The 17,941-nt window shown below is 37.9% G+C and overlaps 1 protein-coding gene across 3 annotated transcripts in view; it reads right to left on the bottom strand.

Moving 5' to 3' along the window:
* Positions 1-1,663: 1,663 nt before the first annotated feature.
* syncripl (synaptotagmin binding, cytoplasmic RNA interacting protein, like) overlaps positions 1,664-17,941 on the bottom strand; it is a 23,008-nt gene continuing 6,730 nt past the window's right edge. Inside the window, exons 3-13 of one of the 3 annotated variants that reach the window (XR_013819398.1) lie at positions 17,048-17,166; positions 13,129-13,236; positions 12,904-13,017; positions 10,536-10,712; positions 9,800-9,935; positions 7,565-7,770; positions 6,110-6,259; positions 5,910-6,031; positions 4,254-4,608; positions 2,343-2,710; positions 1,664-1,936 (exon numbers count right to left, since the gene is read on the bottom strand). Coding sequence is in view for 1 of the 3 variants with exons in the window: in XM_079853195.1 (XP_079709321.1) it covers positions 2,672-2,710; positions 4,254-4,608; positions 5,910-6,031; positions 6,110-6,259; positions 7,565-7,770; positions 9,800-9,935; positions 10,536-10,712; positions 12,904-13,017; positions 13,129-13,236; positions 17,048-17,166 (1,526 nt within the window). In the remaining 2 variants the exon portion in view is untranslated. Of the gene's footprint in view, positions 2,711-4,038; positions 4,609-5,909; positions 6,032-6,109; positions 6,260-7,564; positions 7,771-9,799; positions 9,936-10,535; positions 10,713-12,903; positions 13,018-13,128; positions 13,237-17,047; positions 17,167-17,941 lie in introns of all 3 variants that reach the window. The other 2 variants (XR_013819397.1, XM_079853195.1) reach the window with 2 other exon arrangements.

Raw genomic sequence — 17,941 nt, 5'->3', positions numbered from 1 at the left:
AATTTAGTATTATGGACCACAACAAAACATGTATCAGTCCATATCTGCCAAATGATAAGGAAACATATATGCATATAAACAAGTGATTTGGAAGCATTGAAGGATTTATAGGCAAGACACATTTTATTATTACAGTTCCAGAGTTATGGGGGGGGGGGGGGGGGGGTGTCAAGTCACCTTTTTATTGTTTGGTCAAGTTATTATTTGATGAAATGTGATTGGCTGCTGGTGGCTTTTTTGTTGATATCTTCAACTGATTTTTCATGGCTTGGTTAACACTTGCCCTAAAGAAGATATACATTAAACTTTCTTTGAACAACTGTTGCGGACTGTGTCAGGCTTTTAATTGTAGTGCCATCCATGGGCAGAATTAGACACAATTTGGCATGCATCCTCAGTATGTCCTGCTGTCCATGTGTATCAAGTTTCATTAAGATCGGACAATGCGTCAAACAAATATAAGATTAAATAGGTGACGCCAGATCATATAATTGGCTTAAATCTCTGCATTGATCTTTGAAAAAACTTTTAAAAATTATTTTGATATCATTAGATAGTTTGAGAATTCTGAACAAAAAGCAAATATTTTAAAGCAACACCAAAGCACTTTTCCTCTTCGGTCCCCCTACAGGTTGGAAGCGGAATTGTCCATTACCGCTTTCGTAAATAATTTAGCCTTACGCAGCCAACCGTCACACGCAAGCTATTTGTTTTTGGAAATAACGATGTCCACAGACAAGGTAGAGTATGTTGCATGATTTTATGAAAGTATGATGTATTGCGATATCAGAAACAGCTATTTTTTTATACAGGCTCCTGACGCTTGCCGTAAAGCAAGTCAAATTTGTAGTTTCTTATGTCTCATTCAAACTACAGATCCGCTACCCGATCTGGCAAACTTGCATAGTGCGGTTATAGCCGATAGAGGGTCGGAAAGCGAATCCAGAAGTGCCGTTCACCCTGTTACGAGTTGATGAACCACTGAAACGATTTTGGAAACATTATTTTAAATGTACAAAAGAATGTTTGGTGTTGCTTTAATAATTAATATGTTATGCATTATACAGCCACCTAGTGTCGGACAGATGTGTGGGTGGGATTCGTACCCATCCCAGCAAATTTGAGATCTCTATGACTTGGCTTTTTTTAGACATAGCCCAGACTTTTTTTTTTAGGGCAGAGGAAAATAATTATTAGCAAAACTGTACAAAAGTTTTTCCACTCAGATTCCTGGAGTGGATTGCCATTTGTATGTCATACAAAAAAAATTATAATTAGTTCACTCTACATGACCCAAAATGACCAAACACTTCCACAAACTACATGAAACTGCATGTAAATATATTTCCAGACAACAAGATGACGACAGTGAACAGGTTTTAAGATAGAATTCAAAACCTTTATTACAAAAATAAGTTACACTCACCTCATTTTACAGTATAAAACAATTTATTTGCTGGAATGCAAAAACATTGTTGGCCACCAACAATAGTTTAAAACTGCTCACATCTTTTCAAAAGGTTGCAATGTTACAGCTTTATCGAGAGGGAGTTAACTGTGTACAAAACCGGTTGAATGGTTCGGTCACCTGCTTGCTATATATGGAATATAAACTGAAGCTGCAGTGTCCCTTTTTCCTCAGAAACAAGTTCATCTCATATGCCTCTGACGGCAGCCACTGAAAATATTGATCGTTCGACAATAGCCATGATTGATTATAAAACCTACATAATTCATTGAACTGGCGTTCGCAAGAACTGACCGGAAAAAAAAGGACACTGCAGGGCTTAGCAAATGCAGCGGGTGCATTTGTGATGTTTAAGCCAATACAAAAGTAACATTTTATTCCAAACTATCATACAATCATACACCCAGTAACTACATAATCTGAAGAAGCAAGGCAGCTAATTCAGTTGAAAGGAGGATAAGAGCAGGGCTTGTTCCAGCTCATCATATGAGATTCATTTGCATGCCCAGTTTTACTGTTTGCAATGTCAGAGCAGCAGCGGATTGACTATATTACATTAAGAATATCTTCTGAGCTGCTGCCCTTGTGCATATTTCATAAGAAACAAGCCCTGCTCCTATGCTTTTTTTTTTGTTTTTAAGTGTCCCTATTTACAGTACAGGCAGGGTAGTTGAATCCTCTCTACTGAGGTAGTTAACCGACCCTTAAAAAGACAAGTTCTGAAAAGAACCACGTTCCTGGAATGCCTGACTTGTCCATGTGAGGTGGTTACACCAAAACCCCGCAGATGTTCTCTACCAGAATCCAAACGTTTAAGGTTGACATGGACATTCCCACAAAAAAAAAAAAAAAAAAAAAATATTGTAGTTAGCACAAAAATATACATCAGCATCAAGCTCCTTTGAGCCACTTCAAACGCAGGAGTAAAAAAGAAAAAGTGCAAAACACATCTGACGTATTGGTATCCTTGAGAGTCTGAACTTCAGTCCCAAAATGTGGCATGCTTAGGCGTTGACTATGTAATTGCGAGTTCATTTATTTAGACGGGCTCCGAAAGTTGGGGATTTTTTTGAACTCTTAATGGTTTGTTGGGAGTGGCAGTACTGGAGATATGCTTCAATACAGGCTGGAATATCATTGAGTTTGCTTTAACCTTATGAACACTGGTAGCATCCGGTGTAACCCCATACAACAAGTCAGTCTTCATACTACCTGGTCAGGACCAGCCTCGACCCCCTTTCCCTGGTGGAACAAAAGACACGCATGCTTTATTTATGCAAACACAAGGAACGGTATATAATTAGTCCGGTTCATGCAGGACCTTCACAACAAAAGCACAGGAGATGGTTATCCAAAGTCTCGGAAAAATCCAGTTACCAGAGCATTTCAAAAGGAACATTATATGAAGAAATCCTTTATTTTACAGTGTCCTTGTTACATGTTACATGCACTTACCATAGTAATAACAGCAAATGATGCATAATTACATGCAACTAACCCTCAACCTAATCCCACCCTAACCCTATAGTAAGTACATGTAGTTGCTTAATATTACTCAGTACTTAAATATATAATTACACTGTAACAATGACACCTTATTAATGAAGTGTAACCCAATATCTCTGTTGATATGAATCCGTGTGCTAACGCAGCTCAGTTCAAGATGCAGGACTGCACCTGTTACTCTTACAACCAAATCATTCAATTTAAGATGCATTAGAGCGGAGGCTGAAAGAAAGATCATTTACAGTATCGCAGCAATGAATTTTGCTCATTAAGCTTCATAAAGAGTCAATCTTTAGACTAGTTTTACAATCCTCCTTTGTCTTTGAGCGTATGAGTGTGTTAATACAGCCGTTTTAAAAGCCTTTAAAAGTGTTTTAAGTTCGATTTACTTTTGTTCAAATGGCAAGTTTACATGATGATTGAATTTTCTTCCATTTGTTTAAGTAAAAAACATGCAGGGTTGGTTTTTAACTTGATTTTTAGTGTTTTACTTTACATTTTGGAGAACCTACTTTGCTGAAATGGTACTTAAGGAAAAGCACCCAAAGCCATTTCAGAGCAAATATTAGTGATGCACCAATATTAAAGTTCTGATTTAGCCGAAAACCAAAAATAAAGTTACTTAATCAATCAAGTTTATTTAATCAACACTCAAAAAAAAAAACATTCACAAGTCAGTTTTTTATACAACTTTTTGGTTTAATTATGTTTCTACTCCATTTTGTTGAAATATAAACATTAAAACGGTGTGCTGAAAACAGACTAAAAGATCTCCGTTCATCAAAGCGAACGACAAATCGATCTCATCAACCCTTTCAAACAATTTCAGCTGAAACTGAAAATTCATTTTCAGCCGAATTTGTTTAACTGCTGGAGTTTCGTTGCATAACTAGCGCAAAAATTAAAATATTAAAAAGCTGAAGAACAATGATATTCTAGCTATATTGCCCAGTCCTCATTACTCGGAGTACTTGAAGACAATTTGCATATGCAGCAGACTAACACAAACCAGTGTACTTAAGTGCTGTGAATTAAATTTCCATAAATGAAAGGAAAGTGCAAACCTTTGGTCCGTTTCGTCCACAAGGTGCCTTGCATATGTAAGCAATATGAAAAGGAGGGGAAGCAAAAACAAACGCCAAAACATGTGTTTTGATCACTACGTCCTTTTTCCATGATAAAGTCTACTTTAAAAAGACTAAAAAAAAAAAATCTAGCCTACAGGGTTTCAAAACCTCCTGCCAACACTGCAGGAGTGCTCCACCCACACATCACGTACCACTCGACATCTCTGCTGGACTCCTCGGGATCCTCGGGCTCGGCTGGAGGCCAGAGCCGGGCGCGGGGAGAAGCCGGCCCGTCCTCGGGGAGCGCTCGAGCCCCGGCCTCTGGACAGTGTGGGGCCACGGGATCCTCTGTTGCCTCTTCCTCTAACGTGAGCTTGAAAGTCATCGTAGCCGTAGTAGGGATCGTCGTATCCGCCTCGGTAGTTGTGATAGTCATAGCCATAGTAATCGTAATAATCTTCATAGCTGTAATAGTCATGAGGATAGGAATAACCTCGTGCGCCTCGGCCTCTCACTCTTGTTGGGGCATGCATATGCGGTGGGCCGTAGTAATAATATTCATCATACCTGGAAAAAAAAAAATGCACATGGTTTACAAACTAGACATCATTCAGTCTTCTATTATCAAGTTTTCATGCTTGAATGTTGATTATTTTCCTCATATTCTCCATTGTTGCGGCTCCTCTCTTTCCAGTCTGTCAGTAACGCTCTGTTTAGTTCCTGTCTCTATGAAGCCCCTCCTTCTGAAAAACACACTGTGCTCTGATTGGTCGGCTGGATCAGTGTGTTGTGATTGGTCGAGCGCTTTGAGAGTGTTTGGGAAATGTCCCGCCCCTTACCATAACCACCAGTTTAACACACTACTAACTAACTCAACCAGGCCCCGCCCCTTTATTCTGCATATTAATTATTTAAATGAGGAATACTGTGACGGCGGAAGAAAACTCAAGACTACAATGAAGGCATTTCATGGATTTCAGAAACCGTGCGCACAGAGAATATAGAGAACATATAGATACAGTTAAGCAACACAACCAAAAGTCCTGTTTTCCTGAATACCATCATGATTGAAAATGATACCCTGATTTCATACAACAGTTCAATAAAAAAGTAGTTAATATTAAGTCACTTACATTTTAGATGCGATTTTGACTGTTTTTGATAAAGTTCACAGCAGAACCATAACGCACCTCACAGCAACACTCAGCCGTGTTTCATTACTGAATGATTCAGCGTTTTGAATGGATAGGTTGAATAAAAATTGTATTACCCATTCATAAACAACTGCCTCATTCTTGAACAAATCGGCCGTTTGAAAAAAATAGTCTGAATGAATGATTCAATGACTCACTCATTAAAACGCTCACTTGATAATCAATGTTTATATATGGGAAAAAAGCTTAATCATATTATAAAGTGATCTCTTCAGAAGAAATGTTTGACTGTCTAGACTTACAATAGATCTACAATAATATCTATATGACAGTATATGCAGCGTCTTGTCGTGTGTCCCTGGCTTTAGTCATATGGGCTTTTGTTCTGATACTTTAAAGTCGGTTACACTTTATAAGGTGTCTTTGTTACACTGTAATTATACGTTTAAGTACTGAGTACATTTAAGCAACAACATGTACTTACTAAAGGGTTAAGAATAGGGTTTGGTTACATGTAATTATGCATAATTAATAGTTATTACTATAGTAACTACATGTAACACGTGTAACAATGACACTGTAAAATAAAGTGTTGCCTTAAAGTCACTTTACACTGTCATTTATAGACCTTGAGAGCGCCTGGAAATGCTGCCATGTTTCTCCATGTGTGAAAGTTATGCGACAACGCTCATGAAAGGCTACAAACAGTCTTACATTTGAGTTTTAGCAGCTTGTCTCTGGGCCTTTCGCTCTTTCCTCTTCTGATCAGGTGGCTTTGCAAAGACGATTTCAATTTGTTCCCCTTCCAAATCCTTCCCATGCATTTCAGCTAGAGCCTGTGGGAAAACACTGGTCACAATCTGTGCATAAACTACCAACAACCTCTAAAGCGACGCAGAGGAAGAGACGATTACCTTAACAGCGCCATCTCTCTCCTCGAAGTGGATGAAGGCGTAGTCTTTAAGCTTTTTAACCCTTTCCAGTTTGCCAAACTGACAGAACGTCTTCTCGAGATGCTCTTCCGTTACTGTGCTTGCCAGGTTTCTTACAAAAAGGACTTTGACCTAAACAACACAAAGCAACATAAGTTTCAGTATAATTAGACCATTTCTAATTCAAGGCTCTGAGAGGTCGTGAGGAGACAACAGTGAATCACAGGAAAGTAAAAACATTTTGCATAAAGAAAAAGCTAATTTAAGGCCATCCAATCAAACATTTACATGATACTAAAGCACATTCCCTTCAAGTTATTAAAAACTCACTTTCATTGCTGTAATACGCCCAATGTCATGTTTTATTATTTCTAATTCGCAGTTATTCTCATTACCGTAATGCAAAGTTTGTTTAATTTAATTAAATGCTTATTAGATATTCAAAGACTTGTTTAAAGTCCGCGTGAACCGGAAGTTGCAAACGACTTTTCTCCAGTGTTGTGACGTATTTCCCAGTGAAAGGGAATATTGAACGGAGGGCAGGGTTTTACTCTAGCGCTCCTCCTCTCCATCTCTGCTCATAACAGACTAACGATTTGAGGAGTGGTTAAGCGTTTCCCAAACCAAGCCGTCAAACCTACGTCATCAGAGAAGGAACGCCAATCCAGACCGGAAGTAACTTTTCAGATTTTGATTAAAGATTACGACGGCAAACAATTTTTTTCTGTGTATTAACTTGCACGGATTAATTGTTCACCATAAGACTAGTAATATGCGCTAACAAAGTAAATAGGGTTAATTTTGATTTCAGTTGGACTTTAAAAGTGTATTTATTGAGTAATTATGGTATGGGATACTTCGTTATTCATTACCCTGCTAATTTCGGCCTTTATCACTTTCCAGTCGTAGCTCAATTAAGAGATGAGAGTCGGCCTGGTGGACATTTATCAAGAGCGTTGTTAATCACAACACTGAAATTGACCAAATAATCTGATATTTGACATTAAATACATCTGATATCTTGATATCTGATATAAAACACAACACTGAAATCCCCACCTATGACCAGTAGAGAGTTCAGGAATTCAGTCAGTCAGTAAGAAGACTTGTCGTAGTAGACTGTGTTACCTGGGCTTGTGAGAAAGACTGCAGATTTTAAACGCCTATCAAGCGCAAGTATGGAGAAACAGGAGCTATGCATTAATTATTGGGTTCTTGATGACTATGACTATTTAACTATGCTTCATATTTACTTTTTTAGTGTATTACGCATTAAAAAGAATGTGTGAGAGAATTATAAAGTAAAAACGGACATGCTAGGTTTTAACTCATGATATTAAATTAGTCATTGTGATGCAAGACTTTGGTCACATTGGCCACAACATGTTTTGGACACAAAATGCTGATCTTGCATTGTGCAAACAGAAAACAGCGTACCTTGGCCATGACTTCGGGATCGGGGTCTTCTATGGGATCAGCCCATTCTACCGTCACCACGTTCCCCCAAACCTTCACCTTGCCACTCATTAACCTGCGGCGCGCCTGGGCTGCCGTTTTATGATCCTCGTACTCCAGGAAGCAGAAGCCTCGATTCTTCTTTTTGTCATCGGGCTGGTGATATAAGATGACGTCATTCAAGCCCTCTGTTGGGATTGAGGAAGGAAGATTATTTCCTGGAAAACTGAGGCTCGTTTTTGGCAAATCAAATCCATCACACTTCAATACTCAACTCTTCAGTTCATCATAAAAATAAAAACACTCTCAGGACTCAAACATGCTTTAAAACAATTGCACAAACACACAGGGCAAATTCTTGAGCAAGTCATTGCGGACATGCTGCCGTTGAGTAGCAAACCTCAGGATTCAAGAGGACAACGGCGCTTCCTTCAAATGTGTGCCAATAAACAGGACACACACACACACACACAAGCATGAGACATGCACCAATAGCATCCGCTAATTCCCTGTTTTTCTATATTTGTTAGCATTACGATTGTTTTAACTTTTGAAAATAAAGAATTGTGTAAAAAAAAAACCCACTATTGTTCTTTAATACTCTTTTAAAGTGAAACTTATTACAATAGTAATACGTATTGTGTTTAATATTTTAATTTATTATTATATAGTCACATTGATAGAAGCACAAAAATGTGGGACAAATTGTGCAGTCCTACAAACAAAACTGGTGTTCCTTATAAAATATAAAATAAAACCGGATTTTAAATTGCATCGCAATTTTCAACAAAAAAAAAAAAACACACTTGGATTTTTTAACCCTTTAGACTCGTCTGATCGCTCACTGATCGCAAATGAATGTACACAATTTTTCGTTTTATGAAATGCATACTTGCACTGTTATGCACTAGAAGTGTTTGTGTTCACACACCCATGTAAAGATTGATTGTAAAATCCACATGAAGACAAACCAATTTGACTTTTGAGTCGTCTTTGAGTGTGAGGGTCACGTTCATCCTCCGGACCATCTCCATGTGGCCCAATGCAAACGCTAGCATTATTTATGCATTTTAAACTGATTAATTTTTACAATTAAAAGTGCTAAATCTGGCTGAGAACCTATTAATCAGCCAATAGTTTTTAAAAACAATATGAACAAAAGCTTTCCACTTAATATGAACAGTACTGAATCTTTTTAGAAAACTACCAGTAATTACTCTTAGTTTAGTAATTATTAAATGAAATAAATTTGAAAAAAATAGCTATGTTTCATTACTATTGTCATATGAACTATATACAAATGATGCACAGCAAAGCGAGAAATACAAAAAAGGATGACAATAAAATCAACCTTGTCTTTTAAAGGAAATCTTCATATGAATGTTATACCAAGCTCATGTTTAAGACGCACTTACGTTTCTTTTTTTAATTTTTTTCAGAAGAGAGAAAAGTTTGTAAACTGTGTACATGCACTCGAGCAGAAAACTGCGCGCACAACGAAAACTCATTTTTCATTTTTCACATTAACATGAATGATATTGACACGAAAATATGATTAACTTAAGATCTACATAAATCCTCAACGGAGAGTTCATCATGTTTATATCCGTCCAGTAATAAACTGGTCCACCCTAGAGAATAAATGATGGGATCTGCATGAAGCACAAGCGGCATCTTTAGTATTCAAAACTGAATTAAACGAATTAAGACGAAAGCTAAGCAGTTTCCCTCCTTGACTTCGCAACATTGTTGCTAGAACCCTCCAGTGCAAATAGAAAAACTATTACAATCTATTACAAACTCACTATCAGTGTTGATTTTCCAGTAACACTTTACAATAAGGTTCATTAATGTATTAACTTACATGAACTAACAATGAGCAATATATTTGTTACAGTATTTATTAATCTTTGTTAATGCGAATGTTAGTTAATAAATATCCAGATGTTCATTGTTTGTTCATGTTAGTTCACCGTGCATTAACTAATGTTAACAAATTCAACGATTGATTTTAATAATGTATTAGTAAATGTTGAAACTAATATTAACTAAGATTAATAAATGCTGTAGAAGTATTGTTCATTCTTAGTTCATGTTAATTAAGGTAGTTAACTAATGTTAACTAATGAACCTTATTGTAAAGTGTCACCGATTTTCCTGATAATCTGTAAAGCCGAGATCAGTCGACCTGTAATGTTAGTTAACACCAAAACTTACCAGTAACTTTGGCAAACTCCTCCACGATCTGGTCCTTAGTTTTGCTCTTCGGGATGGACCCCACAAAGAGACGATTATTGGCAACAGAGATGCAAACGCCGATGTGTTTACCAGGTCGGATTTCGTTGTTGTTACACTGCAGGAAATATTACAATCAGAACCCAGAAGACCAGAGACCAACAGTAAAGACTAGGGGGTGTCACAATATATCACAATGCAAAAATGCAACATGTATCGTGGATAGTTCACCCAAAATAAAAATTACTGTGTGAGAAAAGAGTTTTAGTGTCAGTACTACATTAAACTACTATATATAATGTTGAGTATAATGTATAATAATGCAATGGGGGAATATTTGGGTCCTGATGATGACAAATGTCTGATGTTACCAGTAAAAGTGGCCAATATTATTTTAAATATATCTAATCAATGACAGAGTGCAAGCATGTGCGTCTAAGATAATTCAGTATTTTCAGCTTCAGAATCATGAATATTGTTATTCTGGTGTCTCTATTGTCCTGTGCTTTGGGTTTCAGCACCAAGTCCAAGACTATTCATTTACACACACAATGTAATATCAAATTTAGCATTTTAATCAACAGTACATTTTTTGTTAACCATTTATCATATGTCTTGGAATATCGCAATGATATCGTATCATGTGTTCAGTATTGTGATATGTATCGGTTCGTGACATGAGGGGATCGTTACACCCCTAGTAAAGACAGTCACTCACTAGCTTGACGGCTTCTTGCGCAGCCTCTTTAGTGCAGAAGGTGACGAAGGCGTATCCGCGGTTCAGGCCGCTGAGCGGGTCCATCATCAGGCGCAGGTCCCAGATCGGCCCCGCTTTCTCAAACAGAGGGACCAGCTCATCTTCAAACAGATCCCTCGGGATCTTTCCCACAAAAATCTATGAACATTTGAAGACATCATCAGACCAACATTAGCCATCATAAAAAAGATTGAAAACATTCATCTTTAGTTTGTGCATCCGTCATTTGGTCTTACTGAAATAAACATCATTCTCAGCAGATTTCCTAGCAATGGGAAATGTAGAAACTCTCGGGATTGTGCACGAGTCGACTACTTCTACAACTAGGGCTGTCATGACCAGTGTTGGGAAAGTTACTTTGAAAAGTAATGCATTACAATATTGCATTAATTATTGTTACTCCCTTAAAAAGTAACTAATTGCATTACTTAGTTACTTTGGTCCCACTTTATATTAAGTGGCTTTAAGTACTATGTACTTACATTGAAATTAATAATTTGACACAATGGACTTATTGTGTGCATGCATGTTTTTACATTGTACTTATATTTTGAAAATAACATCTCAGTACATCTCACTGATTTACATTACAAGCACCCAAATTTCATCTTACGTTTTGTCCATGTAAATATCAGCAATTGCACCAAATTGCATATTTTTGCTCGGTTTGGTCCTCTAAATAAACCTGAGGTTTTTATCCTCCATATTCTGTACTATACATGAGCCATAAAACTTTGATTTCCAAAAAATACATTTTTATGACTATTATTTCATATGTCCGGCTTCACAGGGTTAATGATGTAACACTTGCACAGAATAAAGCAGACATAAGTCACTCACACAAACTAATAGAGGCTGTTTACACCTGGTCTCTTCATGCGTTTACTGTGATCGCTATCTGATCGTGAAAGACCAGGTGTAAATGCCCTCCGAAACACATTCAAGACGGTTTTAAATCTGATCTCTCAAACCACTTCAGGAGGAGATCTGAGACGCTTTCCAGACGAAACTGGACAAGTGTAAATGCATCTGGTTGTTGAAACCACATGTGTAAATTGTACTCCTCCCAAAAATACTAAAAACTAAACGTGTGAGAGCGTGTTATAGGCTATATGACATGTCAAAGTCGAAGACGCTTAACACACAATCATCTTCATTAAAAGTAAAGAAACGAAATTATCTTATCATCAGTGCTGTTTTCTCTCTTATTGCGGTCTTTGATTTTGAAATTAGCTGATGATCAATAAAACTCAGCTCATATCTGTTGCTTTCAGTGACGTGAACTCCATTACATCTGCATACAGGAACTGAAGATCGGATTTATATCCGTTTTGTGAAAACACATTTATGAGACCAGGTTAGGGATGGGCGATATGGCCTAAAAAATTTATCACGATAATTTCAGGTATTTATTGCGATAACGATACACATGACGATAAATTATTTTCTTCTGTAAAATATCAGATTGTTATGTTTAAGTTGTGTTGTGTTTTGTTTAATTCCATTTTTCTTTATTTAAATTTCGTTTTTTTTTCTTTATTTAAATTTAGTTTTTCTTTATTTAAATTTCGTTTTTTTCTTTATTTAAATTTCGTTTTTTTCTTTATTTATATTTAGTTTTTCTTTATTTAAATTTCGTTTTTATTTATTTAAATCTACCCTTTACTGTGTCAGTAATTTGTTAGTCAGAAAAATATTAGACTACCTTTTTAAAAGTATTGCTTAAGTTAACAGACCTGTGTGTGTGTGTGTGTGTGTGTGTGTGTGTGTGTGTGTGTGTGTGTGTGTGTGTGTGTGTGTGTGTGTGTGTGTGTTTATATCACTAGTGCAGTGTCCGTGCAGTGTCCGTTCTCGGAGCATATAAGCCCTGCTCGTATGAGGTGAGCAGACACACTCGGTCTCTCTCGCGCACTGTCGCTCGCTCGCGCAGTTCGTTTCGCTTTTGTCCAGTCCGGCGCCTCATATGCTGCTTCCCGCTTTCTGATTTTCTGTAACCAAACCAGTTCCAAATTGTGGAGGTAGCTCCTCGCTTAACAACAAGCTTCTCCTCAGCCTCACGTCCGCCTTCCGCCATGCTTCACTCCGCACGTGAACAGTGAATCGGGCACGCACAAAACTACGTCATCAACTAGACTTATCGTTATTATCGCGAGGAGACATTTTTATCGTGGGGAGAATTTTCAGCGGTATATCGCAAACGATAAGATATCGCCCATCCCTAGACCAGGTGTGAATGGAATCGTTTTGATAAATCAAATCTCTATCAGATCTGAGAAAACCAGGTGTAAACAGGCCCAGTGTGTGTTTTCTGGACGACGAGAGCACTAACCTCGGTGCCGACGGTGGGCTGGACCCCGGCATGGGTCGACCCGGGAGGAGGACCACCGTACTTGCGCTGGCCTGTCGTCACATCAAGCGTATAGCCGGTTCTCTCCAGCAACGCCTGCAGAGGCAGCAAATAAAACACTGGGCCGTGAGACAGTTCCTGAAGTTACTGTATCAGCAGAAAGAGAACAACCAATGAACAAGCAATAGACAGGGTAAGTAAACTTGCCTTGATTTTGGCCTCATCTGGTCCTTTAGTGGAGTCTGACACTTTGGTCCCCTGTTTCTCCCTCTGCCTGTATGTCTTCATCACGCCACAGAGGAACGCACTTTTATTCTGTTCAAAACATGAGCAACAGGTGAGCAGGAGTGTGTGTGTGTGTGTGTGTGTGCCTACAAGTGCATGGGAGTGAGTAAACATTCTTGAAAACCAGTGTTCATTTTGTCAGCAAATTTTGATTTAGTTATAGACTAAATGCTAATTATATTTTAGTCATCTGAATCGTTTTAGTTTCAGTCGACAAAATACAATAAGATTTTAGTCACTGATTTTTTAGTCACTGACTTAAATATAATGGGTTTAGTTAAATTGTAATGCATTAATGTAGAATTTCTCCTAACTTTCCAAACCCATTATATACTCACGGAGGAAACATCCATTAACCTGTTTATATGAATGATTTTAAAGTTTGAACATGCGATACAGACACAGATTTAGCTAGTTTTATTTTTTTTCAAATCATCCCTAACATTTGTCTAGTTTTTATTCGTTGAAGAAAATGTCAATAGATTTTCGTCTTAGTTTTTGTCATTCAAAACTGGTTTCTATTTAGTTATCGTCTCGTTTTCGCCTGTGAAAAAAAAATGGACACTGTTTTTGATAACGAAATTAACACTCTTGTAAACAAGTGTTTTGCATTAAGTGAACGTAAACAGTTGGTGAATATCAGATGTGTTTCAGTATATTAGATAAAAAACAGAAAATCCATCACTACTCTTGACTGAATAACTTCTGCAGCTTTAACAAGGATTAATCTATATTTAATGTATACAGTAAAGACGATGTAGAGTTATTGTGCATTTGATGGGTTGAAAATATACATTTCTCGATTTTGATCAATTCTGATTTTGATGAGCCAATATCGATTCTTCAATCCCAAGAATCGATCTCTTACTCAATGCTGTTTTGAGTTGATGTGTGGACAAAACTTCACCAAACATTAAACACCACACCACAACTATCCTTCATTTATCAGTAATGTGGTAAAGTGCCGTTAACAGATAGCTCCGCCCCATGATTATTAACAGAGCGGTCTCTAGAGTATATAAAGTATATCGTGTCATTATTGCGTCATGGGTGCTGGGACTCCTCTGCTCTGTGTTTGAGGGAGGTGTTTGTTTGCAGTGTTAATTTCGTCAACGACATTTTTTCACAGACGAAAACGAGACGATAACTAAATACAAACTAGTTTTGAATGACAAAAACTATGACGAAAATCTATTGACATTTTCGTCAACGAATAAAAACTAGACGAAAATGTTAGATAGTGACAATTTGGGAAGCGATCCAGTCTGATGTCCTGCATTTGTGGTAGATGCGCACAATTGTACTGTGACGTGATCTACCCAGCGGCACACGAGTTGGCATGCGCTGTATGTCTCATAAAACGTTAAAACATGTAAACGTCTGGGAGAATGAGGAGAGCAGACATGAAGATCTGAATAAGAGTGATGACGCAAAAAAAGAGCTCTATTCGGTACGGTTTTCTGTGCGCACACACCCGACCCGAAGCGTGCAGCCATTCACATAGACACCTATACAGCGCGCGAGGACTGAATTGAGCTCTCTTTCCTGTCTGAATGGACAAATACACACAAATATTATGTCTAAATGTCCGTTTTGGAGAGTATTCACGTAAATTGTTGGTTATGTCTTAAACAGTTGTGAGTGTATCGTATGTGCATCAGTGCATTGGATCCGGATGTCATTGGACATGATCCGATGTCTTAAAGTGACAGTGGGTAATAAACCTAATGCGGTCTGTGTCCTTAAAGGACAAGTTCGGTATTTTACACATAAAGCCCTGTTTACAGATCGTTTCTGATGAAATAGAACGGTTAAGATTAAACTTTTGACAGATGCTGCTGTCGCGAGAATTTTAGGTTTATTTCGCTTCCCACCCCCCCTCAAGAATGGATGTATAGGTGCACTCGAACATATCCTTCCTAAAACGCATTAAACTTTCATTTAAAAAGAGATGAAACTCACCGAGTGGTCAGGGGTGTTCACTGATATGCTCATACAAAAATCGCTGCAAAAGATGCTTTCCAACAGGTTTTAACATAGTTTTTGTCCAACTCCATTGACTTGTATTGAAAGAGCTGTGTGAGGTACGGTATTACTCCGCCGCTTCTTCTTCTGCTTCTTCTGTGTATTCAGTGAAATGCCAGTGGTTTGCTTGCAATTGGCAAAGGTGCATTATCGCCACCAACTGGGCTGGAGTGTCTATTATTCAAGCTCTCAACGGAAGAATCTACGGGTGTGAGGCGTTTGGAAAAATAGATCCACAGTTTTACAACGAATGGTAAAACACCTGTTGGAAAGCATCTTTTGCAGCGATTTTTGTGTGAGCTTATCAGTGAACACCCCTGACCACTCGGTGAGTTTCATCTCTTTTTAAATGAAAGTTTAATGCGTTTTAGGAAGGATATGTTCGAGTGCACCTATACATCCATTCTTGAGGGGGGGTGGGAAGCGAAATAAACCTAAAATTCTCGCGACAGCAGCATCTGTCAAAAGTTTAATCTTAACCGTTCTATTTCATCAGAAACGATCTGTAAACAGGGCTTTATGTGTAAAATACCGAACTTGTCCTTTAATATTGATCAAGCAACAAAAGCAAAAGAGAAAAGCATTCACTGCTCGTTAATAGCTTTAATAAGGATTAATTATATTTAATTCATACAAATAAATATGTCTGCTTGAAAGAATAGAGAATGATGTATGCAAGTAGTTATAAAGAATTCATAGTATATCATTCATTGAAAAAAAGACCGTCTTCTACTTTAGGAAAAGTGGTTTTATTTCATTTTAAGATATTTTTTAAGTTACAGTAGTTAAATCTGTATCTGAATTGCACATTCAAACTTTAAAATCATTCATATTAGCAGGATATGTTTTCTCCTGGAGTATATGGGTTTGGAAATTTTAGAGAAATTCGAAATAAATGCATTTAAATTGAAACCCATTATATTTTAGTCGACTAAAATCTTATTGTATTTCGTCGACTAAAACTAGAATAAAACTAAAACAATTCAGATGACTAAAATATGACTAAAACTAAATGGCATTTTAGTCAAAAGACTATGACTAAAACTAAATCAAAATTTGCTGTCAAAATGAACACCATTTGTTTGGCACGGCTACGGTTGGGCGTCTGTATTGTTTGTTCACCAACTTTTCTGCTCAGCTGGTGTCTGGTCATGGGGAATTATTGTTCTGCCTAACACCATGTCCTAACCAGACACGATGCGATAAGATTCCAGCGACAAATAACTGCATTAATAAAGTAACGCGTAAATGTGCGTAACTAACGTAAATCAAGCAAGCTAGTGTGCATAGGCCACGAAGTGTTGGCGAAATAACACATTAGCGGACCGGAGGGAATATGGATTTGTTTCCAGAAAACTTCTACCACAAAATAAATTCAAGTACTTTCAAGGACCTGTATCCATGTATGTTTATTTTCCTAAACTTTCCAGGGCCATGAATATTTTTTTTTTCAGATTCACAAACTTTCAAGGATTTCAAGGACCCGTGGGAACCCTGTAAGTTGATTAATGATAATTACAGATAACTTAGATAAAGGTTGCTTGCAAAAAAGTGTTTCTGCAACAGCACGTGTAAGAATTACATATGTGATTAACAATGTAATTTTTTACATTATGTTCATATGTACTTTTCAATCCATGCTTTGTCATTTTAGCTATTATGATCTACAGAGCTCAATTACAGAGAAATCATAATGTGTCTAAATTAAATAATAATGAGTGCCAAAAACATGCTAATCAAAAGAAATCCGGTGAAATGAAAGTGTTCTGGGAACATTAAATGTGCGCCTGCATTGGTTTAGCGGTCTCACACATACCTGAACATGCGACAGGTCGCTGTCTTTGAACTGCAGGAGAACTTGCAGCGCTCCTTCTTCATTGAACTCTTTCAGCGCTTCGATCGCCCGATCGTCGAGATCGCTGTGAGACACGAGCCCTGCACAGAAACACATACTTAATCCACTACAATCGGTCAATACATTTCACTTAACTGGATATAAGATACACATTTAACATCCTGATGTAAGACGAGATCTGTACTTCACTCAGCTGGTGTCGAGTGTAATCTGACACAGTGGAGCAGAGCCTGGACTGGATCTCATGGACACAGTGAGACTTTATAAGCGCTGATCAGCGAATCACAGATGCTGTTATTGCCTCTGCATGTGTGCATTTGTCACGTGCATCTTGACGGTTTGATTTGTTCTTAAAGGAGTAGTTCACTGTGAACTAACATGAACACAAATATTTCATTAACAGGCTCTCTTTAAATTCATGTTATGCCTGGTTCAGATTACATGATTGTTTTGTCCGTTACGATAGTCACTGTGTCAGATTACACGATTTTGACTCTTAAAATCTTGTCGTGTCGTGGACAAGAAACATGTCAGACCACACACTGCTTCCTGACCAGTCATCGCGTGCCATCTCACACACACACTCACTCAAACTCACTCGCTCACACTCACACACTCTTGCTCACTCACTCACACTCTCTCTCTCACACACACACACACTCTCTTGCTTACTCACACAAACGCGCTCACACACACACTCACTCTTGCGCACTCACTCAGACAAACGCACTCTCACACACTCACTCTTGCTCACTCACACACACAGACTCTCTTGCTCACTCACACAAACGCACTCACACACACACTCACTCTTGCTCACTCACTCACACAAACGCACTCACACACACACTCACT

The sequence above is a fragment of the Squalius cephalus genome, assembly GCF_949319135.1.
Source record: "Squalius cephalus genome assembly, chromosome: 20".
Lineage (NCBI taxonomy): Eukaryota > Metazoa > Chordata > Actinopteri > Cypriniformes > Leuciscidae > Squalius > Squalius cephalus.
This window is presented reverse-complemented; position numbering and strand designations above follow the sequence as displayed.